At 16.5% G+C, this 10,520-nt stretch overlaps 3 protein-coding genes and 1 non-coding gene across 4 annotated transcripts, besides 19 other annotated features; all 4 read left to right on the top strand. All coding sequences in view use genetic code 6, as the record gives it.

The window, feature by feature from the left end:
* Positions 1-257: 257 nt before the first annotated feature.
* Positions 258-337: a microsatellite.
* Positions 291-349: a microsatellite.
* Positions 350-367: 18 nt separating this feature from the next.
* Positions 368-409: a microsatellite.
* Positions 410-912: 503 nt separating this feature from the next.
* Positions 913-3,552, top strand: IMG5_154810 (ph-protein kinase domain protein; the record flags this gene model as incomplete). Its single annotated transcript, XM_004030685.1, has 7 exons — positions 913-967; positions 1,144-1,527; positions 1,608-1,708; positions 1,750-2,061; positions 2,195-2,289; positions 2,863-3,061; positions 3,112-3,552. Coding segments are annotated over 7 exons (1,587 nt in total), but the record flags the coding sequence as incomplete, so codon positions are not given.
* Positions 1,545-1,598: a microsatellite.
* Positions 2,731-2,810: a microsatellite.
* A 422-nt stretch (positions 3,553-3,974) lies between the features above and the next one.
* Positions 3,975-4,014: a microsatellite.
* Positions 4,015-4,664: 650 nt separating this feature from the next.
* Positions 4,665-4,730: a microsatellite.
* A 950-nt stretch (positions 4,731-5,680) lies between these two features.
* Positions 5,681-5,726: a microsatellite.
* A 16-nt stretch (positions 5,727-5,742) lies between these two features.
* Positions 5,743-5,781: a microsatellite.
* Positions 5,782-6,146: 365 nt separating this feature from the next.
* Positions 6,147-6,191: a microsatellite.
* Positions 6,192-6,629: 438 nt separating this feature from the next.
* Positions 6,630-6,669: a microsatellite.
* Positions 6,670-6,820: 151 nt separating this feature from the next.
* On the top strand, positions 6,821-6,893 carry IMG5_154800. The gene has a single exon. It is a non-coding gene; the product is annotated as a tRNA-Thr (tRNA).
* Positions 6,894-7,048: 155 nt separating this feature from the next.
* Positions 7,049-7,074: a microsatellite.
* Positions 7,075-7,140: 66 nt separating this feature from the next.
* Positions 7,141-7,182: a microsatellite.
* Positions 7,183-8,347, top strand: IMG5_154790 (hypothetical protein; the record flags this gene model as incomplete). The annotated part of the gene is made up of 6 exons (XM_004030684.1): positions 7,183-7,185; positions 7,235-7,363; positions 7,423-7,515; positions 7,560-7,838; positions 7,885-8,038; positions 8,103-8,347. 6 exons carry the CDS (start codon positions 7,183-7,185, stop codon positions 8,345-8,347), a joined length of 903 nt encoding a protein of 300 aa, XP_004030732.1.
* Positions 8,045-8,086: a microsatellite.
* Positions 8,046-8,086: a microsatellite.
* Positions 8,048-8,085: a microsatellite.
* Positions 8,348-8,725: 378 nt separating the features above from the next.
* On the top strand, positions 8,726-9,670 carry IMG5_154780 (MORN repeat protein; the record flags this gene model as incomplete). Its single annotated transcript, XM_004030683.1, has 2 exons — positions 8,726-8,753; positions 8,871-9,670. 2 exons carry the CDS (start codon positions 8,726-8,728, stop codon positions 9,668-9,670), a joined length of 828 nt encoding a protein of 275 aa, XP_004030731.1.
* A 41-nt stretch (positions 9,671-9,711) lies between these two features.
* Positions 9,712-9,758: a microsatellite.
* Positions 9,759-9,796: 38 nt separating this feature from the next.
* Positions 9,797-9,844: a microsatellite.
* Positions 9,800-9,844: a microsatellite.
* Positions 9,845-10,520: the final 676 nt, after the last annotated feature.

Here is a 10,520-nt window from a genome sequence, read left to right as displayed (position 1 = left end):
TAATTTATATATAACCTCTTTTGAAATTGTTCTTACATTGTGTTTAATAAATGCAATAATTTATGGTTTATTTTTTGCAATGCTAAACATTTACGCTTATCTAAGAATACAAAATAAATAAAAAGAATGTTAAATTGAATAATAAAAATTTAATTAAAAAATTATTTAAAATTAATAATTTAATCAAACTTAATAATAATAATTATAATATAATTAAATAAATAATAATGTAGTTTTAGGTTAACCTGTATGAAAAAATATATATATATATAAATATATATATATATGTATATATATATATATATATTTATATATATGTTATATATTTTATATATATCTCTATTTTTATTTCATATATAATATAACATATTTTTATAATTTTTTATTTTTTTATTTTTTTATATTTTTAAACGAAATTTATCCATATTTTATAATTTTAAATTCTTAATTTATATTTATAATATATACATTTATTTTTTATACTTTTTATAAATTTATTTTGTTATTGAATTAAATATTTTTTTTTTCTATTAAATTAAATTAATTTTTGTGTGATTTTTTAACTTTTAATATATATTTAATTAATTTTTAATATCTATTCAATAAAAAATTAAGTTTCTATTTTTCTAATTTAATATAAACTCAAAATAAATTAATAAATTAAATAATAAATGGGCACATGTACTACTAAAGGAAACAATAGAACAAAAAATCATCATTAAAAAAAGTTGAGGCTTGATCAAGTATAGTATATTGATTAAGGATAGAACGAATAGTTACCATAAGATCCAAAAGAAAAACAAATATATCAAAATTAAAATATTCATTCAGTAAAGCTGAGTTCTTTTAGAATTCTTAGAGTAAAAAAATTATAAAGAAGGCAAATTTTTAATTCAAAAATATCACAAAAAGACGATAGGACATGGAGCTTTTGGTAAGGTATTTTTAGTTAATAAAATTGATACAGGTAATTTTAATATATAATTTAAAAAATAACATATATTTTATAAAAGTAAAATAATAAATATTTACTTATTAAACGCATTAATTTAATTATTTTTATACAAAAAAATTGATATTTTTATATTTTACTTATTAATTTATATATTATTATATTTTATACTAATCTTTTATATAAATTAGAGGAAATATATGCAATGAAGGTATATGAAAAAATGAGTTTATTTGAAAACAATATTTTAATGAAAGTTATTAGTGAAAGGAAAATATTAAAAGATGTTCATTCTGAATTTATAGTAAAGTTATCATATGCATTTTAAGCAGAAAATAAAATTTATTTATTAATGGAATTCGTATAAGGGGGAGAATTACATCAATATTTAAAAAAACTTATTAAATTTGATGAAAATAAAACAAAGTTTTATACAGCTTAAATTATTTTAGCTTTAGAAATATTGCATTAAAATAATATATTATATAGAGATTTAAAGTTAGAAAACGTATTATTGGGTTAAGATGGATATATAAAACTAACAGATTTCGGTATTTCAAAGGAATACATTAAAGGTAAATTTTATAAGAAAATATATATATATATAAATAAATATAAATATATATATATATATATATTATTATATTTTTTTTAGGTGAAGATAAAACAAATACGTTTTGTGGCACACCTGAATATATGGCACCAGAATAAATATAAAATTTAGGTCATAATAAAAAAGTAGATTTGTGGCAATTAGTAACAAAAAATGAATAAATTAAACATAAATATTTTTCAAGGGAATTTTAATTTATGAGATGTTATGTGGAAGTACTCCTTTTAAAAATTCGAGTTGTAGAAATAATAAAGAAGTAATGTTTAGTAATATTATAAATCTTAATTATAATTTTCCATACTTTGTTTCTAATAGCGCAAGAGGATTGATTTAAGGATTACTTTAAAAAGAACCAAATAATAGATTATCATTTGATTAAATTAAATAGCAAAAATTTTTTGAAAATTTTGATTGGGAATCACTCAAAAAAAAAAAAATAGAACCAGAATATAAGCCACCACCTCGAACTCCTATCGATTTAAGAAACATTAACTAAGTAATATTATTATTTCAAAAATAAAAGAAAAAATAATATAATAATTATTAATAAAGAAATATATATTAATATATAAAATTTTATTTATTTATATATTCCTATTTAAATTTTTTATTTTATTTTTTATAAATAGTAAGCTATTTAGTAATCTATAGTTATTGATAAATACTAAGATAAAAATAAAGAAGAAGCTAATAAATAATTAGTTGGATTTAGTTATTATTAAGAGTAAAATTTAAATTTAATCTATTTATAATATTTTTCTTTTATAATATATAAAGTGATATTTCAGCATAATAAGATAATTAAAAATAAACTTAATAATAGACTTTTAGAAAAGATATAAACGATTTAAAAATTTCAAGAAACTCTAGTTTTATAGCATTTTGAATATTAATAGAAATAAAAAAATAAATATATTATACTAAAATAAGTATTTCTTTTTAAAAAATATCTTATTATCTTTAGATTTAATTTTTATAAATATATTTTTAAATTATTTTAAAAAAAAAATATAAAATTCAGTTTTTATTTTTTTCTAAATAACTTAATATTTAATAATAATAAAAAATAATTAAACATATTAATTAATTTATTTTATTTAGTTTTTAAAAAAGATAAATGAATACCTTCAATAAAATATATCTTATAAATTTAATTTAATTTTATTTAAATTAAATTAAATTAAATTAAATTAAATTAAATTAAATTAAATTAAATTAAATACAAATATAAATATAAAATAAATTTAAAAAAGCTAATGAGTTTAAATTTAAAAAAGAATTGGTTCTTTAAAAATAGAATGTATTTAATGTTAGGAACATTATTTTTTGGTTCAACTTCTTATTTAGTACTTCGTTATTAAAAAGAAAAAAATTTGAACATCCATTAGTAAGTGAAACAATTCGTTTAATGGAAAGAAATACTTAAATAGTTGAATTAATAGGTTATCCATTGGACCCTAAAATCGGTTTAAAAAGTATATTTGATTAATAAGGAAGTAATACACAGACATAAATATTTTTTTATTTTTTTTATAAATATAAAAAGATAAAGTAAATTTATTATTTACTGTAACTGGACCAAAAGGTTACATACATATTGATGTAACAGCAAGTAGTAAAGAATTAAAAGACTTAAAAGATACATAAGAAAAGATGGAATACTATTTACCTGATAATGATATATAAACATAGTTAATTGAAATAAAAAAATTAGAAGAATAATAAAAGGTTGAGTTATTAAATTAATAAATTCCAGAAAATTCAAAATTTTGGAAAATGGAATTTTTAGCAGCTGATTTGGCAGATTCTGTAAGAATCATAGTGTAGGATAATATTGGGGAAATATTAAAAAATAATAATTAATAGTAAAAAAAGAAATAAAAAATAAATACGTATAGGAGGTAATAACACCTCGAAAAACAATACAAGATTTATTAAAGGAATATAGTTATAGAAATATAAATTTAAATATGAAAGATATTAATGAATTAGATGAGGAATAAAGAAGAAGATATAGATAAAATAAATTGTATAGATCTGTAGGAAGCATTAGGATTTATTTGTTTTCATTTTTTATTTTTGGGTTTATGGGAACATATATTTATGTAATGAAAAATAAAAGAAAAACAATTGTCAATTCTTAAATACATTTAAGTTCTATGGATATTGTTAAAAAATCAAAATTTGTTTAGTAATAAATTGGAAATAATTTGTATATTTCATAAGCAATAAGAGGCTAGGAAATTGATAAAAAAGCCAAGTTTGAATTCGATATTTTTGGAGATAAAGCTAATGCTATTGCTAAGATTTTAGGTTCTAAAGATGATGATGATAATTGGATTTTAGAAGAAGTTTTAATTTAATAAAAAGATTAATAAGGAAATATAATATAAACTAAAAAAATTATTTGAAATAATATATATATATAAAGAAAAAATAAATATTATAATTTTATTTTTTATTTCATATAAAAAATCTTTAACTTAATTTCCTTCAGTTTTACTTTGTCAATTTACAAAGCCTTCTAATTTTTCTTTATTTTCATACTATTATACAGTTATTTCTTTTTCTATTTTTTACTAGAAATCATTCTTATTACTTTAGGATGTATTTATTTAATTATTTTGTAAAGTTATATCTTTAATTTCTTATAAAGACTATTATTTATTTTAGTTTGGTAAGATTTCATTATTTAACTTAAGCATTTTTAAAGCTGTTAAAGATAATTAATTCTCATGTATTATTTAATTTGGTTAATTTTAAATATCGGATTCATTCGTTTTACTTGTTTATTATTTCAATAAATAGTCTTTCAAAAGATATTCTAAACAATCTTTTTCTTAAGAAATTTCGTTTATTTTTTTATTTAATTCATCTATTAATTATATACTAATAACTATTTATTTTATTAAATTAATAAATAAAAAAAAAATACTTTAATCATTTTATCTTAACTTAGCAAAAATAAGTCTTAGATATTTAGCTTTTTCTAATTTTATTTCTTATTCAAGTTTTTTTAATAGTTTATTTTCCTTTAAAAATTAAATAAATATTTAATAAAAAATGTGTAAATGTTAATTTTACAACTGCCCTGAGTTTTTTATATTTTTAAATTTCTTAATTTTATTCTTGATTTTTTTTATTTAATTCTTAATTTTCTTTATTATATTTTATTATTGTATTTTATAACGATTTTATTTATTTATGATTTTTGCTTTATATTTCTTTAATTTTTTATTCATAATGTTTAATTGTTTCTTCTTATAAATTTCTTTCGTTATTTTTTTAAGTTGCTTCATTTGTTTTAGAAAAAATTAATTAACTTTGATCATCATTATTATCTAATTTTTAAATAAACACAGAATTATTAATATTAATTATTTTGTTTCCAATTTCTTATAAAATTGTTTTTTATTTATCCAAATTTTCTTTATTTTATTCATAATAAGTCTATTTTTGATAATTAATATCTTCTACATAATTTTACTATTTTGAACTATTTAATTTTTAGGAATGTAAAGGAATACAATTTTTTTATTTTTAAACAGGTTAAATTTGTTTATTTTAAAATTCTTTATAAAGCTGTTATAATTAAATATTTGAAATTTTTAATTCCTCACCTTACATTTATTAAGCTATTTGCTCTATTTAAATATAAGTACTATTTATTTTACCTAAACTAGAATTACTATTTTCTCTTTAGTAATTTATTGGAATCATATATTTTTTATGGCTTACGCTGTTAAAAGACGAATTGTTTATATTTACATGTAACTTTTATTCTGATTTATTGAGCTAATTATTATTATTATATTGAGTAAAAGAATTATTTTTTTTTAATTTTTATTATTGAATTTCATAATAATATTTTTAATTTAATTATTCTAAATTTTTTTGTTCGTTTCTTTTTTTAGTACACAACTCTTTATAACTAGTATTTTGTTTTATCATTTATTTTTATTTTAGTAATATAATATATATATATATAATTAATCTGTTAAAAAATATATATCAAATAATTATTAAAATTTTTATTTTAAAATACATATTAAAAATTAATTAATTAAATAATAAAAAAAATTTTATTTAAACATAATAATATAGATATAATAGGTAAAAGAAGAAATAATAAAATAAAAAAGAAGACAAAAATAAAAAAAATTATAATAGATATTGAATATATCTATATATATATATATATAAATATATAAATATAATAAGTTAATTTTTTTCAATTATATAATTTACTTATTATAGCGATTTCCTATATTAATTTAGCATTTTAAGTAATTTCTTTTGTTTTTTATACATACTTAAAATAATACAGTCTTATTTATTATAATATAAAAAAACTATGTATTAAATTAAAAAATAAATTGATTTATGTATTTGAATTTTAATATTTATAATGATATGAGGTTTTTTTAAAACAACATAATTATAATAAAATTAAAATGTTTATATAAAAAATATATAATTATATTTAGAAGTTTATTAAATTATTTATAGAAAAGTATATTCATTTTTATTATTAATAATAGTCTATAATTTTTATGAAATATTAAAAAAATTTTACTTTTGATATATTAATAAAATATTATATATATAAAAGTATATATATAATAATTATAAAAAATATATGAAAAAATAATAAGTAAAAAACAAAAATATAATTATAAGAAATAATATATAAATTTATATTATAAATAAAATAATTATAAAAATCAACTTTTGTTAAAGATAATAAATACTTTAATGTCTTAACTTTTTATGATAATTTACATAAAAATATTTATTTTAAATTATATATATAACCTTTTTAAATATAAAATGATTTTTAAAATTTGCTAAAATTCAATTTTTAGCATGTATTTAATTAAATTTTCGAAAAAATTATTTTTTATTTCTAATAAAAATAATTATTAATCATTTTTTTTTTCTTTCTTAAAAGCTTAATATTTTTGTTAATTAAAACTCTAAAAACAAATATAAACTAAATTGAAATCTTACTATAAAAATTTAATAATAATAATAAACACTAAAAATTTATGTATATTTATATCAATAATTATATTAATATAAAATTAAATTAAATATATAATTACAACATATAATATATGGATTTATTTTTTAATGAAATTTTATTTATGAAAATATTTTCTATAATTTTATTTTAAATAATTTTTACATTTTTTATTGTTATAAAAATAAATTTTTAATTAAAAAAGAATCTTAGTAATGTAAACTATTAGCAAGCTGGTATAGCACAGTGGTTAGTGCATCTGCCTTGTAAGCAGAAGGCCGTCGGTTCGAATCCGACTATCAGCTCTTTTTTTTTTTTTTAAATAAAAAAAAAATATTTATTATTTTTTATTTAATTAATTCTTTTATTGTTAATTATACAAATAATAATAGCTTTAACTTTTTTTTTTTTGAAAATAATTTGATTTCTATTTTAATTAAAATTTTATAAAAAAATACTTTTTTTACTTTTTACTTTTTACTTTTTTTTTAAAAATTTTGTTTACTTAATATATATTTTTAATAAAAGATATACAATATTTCTTTTTTTTATAAATAAAAAATAAATAAAATAAAGAAAAATAAAAAAGAAAAAATGGTACATACATTTAATTAAAATAAATAATTAATAATAAATATAAAAAAAGTAATCTCTATTAGGTTTAGTAACAAATACTTCAGCCAATATTTCAATAGAATTAGATGGATAAGATACCAGAAAAAAAACAACTATACGTGTTAAGGGAGAAGATCCGTTTAAGTTATTAGTTTATACAGTAACAAAAAAAAAAATATTATAAAATATATATATATGAATTTGTTTTTTAACAAAAAGGGAGATGATGATATAAGTGGTGTTGTAGATATAAGATTAAAAGGAAAAAACTAGACCATTAAGGAATTAAAATAGAATTAGTTGGACATCTAGGTAAACATATAAATTTATTTATTAAAAATATATAAAATTTAGAGGTTTTATATGACTCTAAATAAAATACTGATTTTATGAGTATGTCAAGAGAATTAGAGCCAGTAGGAACATTATTAGATGATAAAAAATTCAAATTTTTATTCCCAAAGTTTGAAAAGTAAATGGAAACATATTATGGAAATACAGCAAAAATTAGATATTTTTTAAGAGTTACTATTAATAGATAATATGGGCAAAAAATTTAGTAAAATTAAGATTTCGCAGTTATTTTACCAAATCCATAAATCGAAAAATTAGAAAATAACATTATTAGATTAGAAGTAATTTAAAATAAACAAAAAATTAATTTTAATTATATTATAAAAGGTAGGAATATAAGAATGTTTACATATAGAATTTGAATTTTCAAAAGATAAATATCATTTAAAAGATTGTCTCATCGGAAAAGTAAGCTTTTTATTAGTGAAAATCAGAATCAAACACATGCAATTATAGATAATAAAATAAGAAACAACTTATAGTAAAAAATATATATATGTATATATATAATATATATAAATATATATATTTTAATAAAAATAAAGATAATGGATAACCTAATAAAGATAATGATACATTAGTTGATTTTGAAATTATGGATGGATGCCCGAGAAAAGGAGAAGTTATTCCAATCAGATTATATTTAAGTGGGGTTGATTTAACTCCCTCTTATACTGAAACGAGTTATAGCAAATTTTAAGTCAAACATTTTATTAATCTTATTTTAATCGATGATGAGGGGAAAAGGTATTTCAAATAATAGGAAATTACTGTTTATCGTAAAAAATGATATACTATTATGTTTTTTGTTTTTCCAAAAAAATAATAATATAATTCATTAAAATAGTTTTTTTTGTTATAAGTTTTTCTTAAATTTAATAGTAAAAAATTAATTTTTTATTTTATACTATATTTATATTTATTGCTAAAACGCTGTTTTTATTAATTTCTTTCTTCAAATGTTAGTTGTAAAACAGAATAATATATAATAAAGGATATATTATATAATGATATTATAATATTTTAACAATAAAAAAATAATTATCTACAATTAAATATAAAATTAATAAATTTAATATTTAATAAACAAATAATTTTTTTAGTAAAAATATAAAAAACTTGCAACATATTAAAATAAAATAATAAAATAAAATTACATTTCAAAAAAATGGGAAATCAGTGTACTTAAGATATATGTAATAGTAATACCGAAGTATTGAATTCCTAAGAAACTTTATATAGTGTAAACGAAACATAAAAAAAGCAATCATAAGTTTAAGACTGAATCGAAGAAAATTTATCTTTACTAGAAGAATAAAACCCTGTAAGCATAAAAAACACCCAAACTCGTATCCGTTTTAAATCAATATTGCTTACAAACGGTATAATATACAAAGGAGAATGGTACTAAGGAAAACGAGACGGATATGGAATATAAAGATGGCCAAACGGTTCTTAATATGAAGGCCAATGGAGTGATGATAAAGCAAACGGCAACGGTAAATTAATACATGCAGATGGAGATGTATATGAGGGTGAATGGAAAGATGGAAAAGCGAATGGAAAAGGGACATACTTGCATGTTAATGGGGCGAAATATGTAGGATATTGGAAAGATGATAAATAGCATGGAAAAGGGGTTGAATATTGGCCTGATTCTTCTATATATGAAGGAGAATATTTAGACGGGTAAAAAAATGGAAATGGTGTTCTTATTTTTGCCGATAAATCTGAATATAGAGGAGAATTCGAAAATAATTTTATTTAAGGTTACGGAGAGTATAAATGGACTGATGGAAGGATTTATAAAGGATATTGGATATAAAATAAAATGAATAAAAGGGGGGTTATTTAGTGGCCGGATGGAAAAACTTATGATGGGGAATATAAAGATGATAAAAAGCATGGAAAAGGGGTCTTTTATTGGAAAGATGGAAAAAAATATGCGGGATTCTGGAATGAGGGAAAATAAGATGGAATTGGAATTTAAATATTAAGTGATGGAAAAAAAATTATTGGCGAATGGAAAGATGGGAAAAAAATTAAAAATTTAATTGAGGATTAATTAGGTGAAAATAAAGAAATAGTCGAAGAATTATAAAAATTATTTTGAAGATTATTTTTTTGATTGTTTATTATTATTTTTTGAATTTAAAATATATATAAGTATAAATAATTATATAAAATATATAGTATAAATAAATAAATATATTATATATATACATATATTTTTGTAACATTATTTTTATTTTTATTTTATTTTATCTTTTACTTTTTTTTAATTTTAAATATTTATTCAACAAAACAAATTTCGATATAAAAGATTTATTATTATATTTTATTGATATTACTTAATTAAAGTAATATTTATATACATTTTATTTGTTTTTATTACATTTTTATATTTAGTTTAATAAATAAATATATATATTTTTTTTTTTCATTTATAATTTTTATATTTAATGTATTTATTTTATAAAATGAAATCATCATTTAATTATTAATTCTTTATATCTTTAATCAAATATACATACATATAAATAAATAATTTAATATATTTTTTAAATTAATTTACTTTTTTATAATATATTTAAATTTTATTAAAATCTTTATTATCTTTAATGGTAATTAATTTTAAAAATTTAAACGTACATATAATATAAAATTATATATAAAATAAAAAATAATTAAAAATTTGTTTTTACATTTTAAAAAAATGATTTTAAGTAATACTAATTTAGTAAATTTGCTTTAATAAAAAATTAAAAAGACTTTACTTTCAGTCACTGATGATGATTTATTTAAAATTTTTGATTCTTTTTTATTAAAATCTGGAATTAAAATAGATGTTTCTACAAAAACTATTGCATATAAATGGTTTTTATTAAAATTCAATTTTTTAAAATATTAAACTAAATTTATAAAAAAAATAGTTTTGAGTCAACATTTATATTTAACCAAAA

This window comes from Ichthyophthirius multifiliis (assembly GCF_000220395.1).
Source record: "Ichthyophthirius multifiliis unplaced genomic scaffold scaff_1120509251178, whole genome shotgun sequence".
Lineage (NCBI taxonomy): Eukaryota > Ciliophora > Oligohymenophorea > Hymenostomatida > Ichthyophthirius > Ichthyophthirius multifiliis.
The sequence above is the reverse complement of the archived record's forward strand: the minus strand, read 5'-3'. Positions and strand labels throughout refer to the sequence as shown.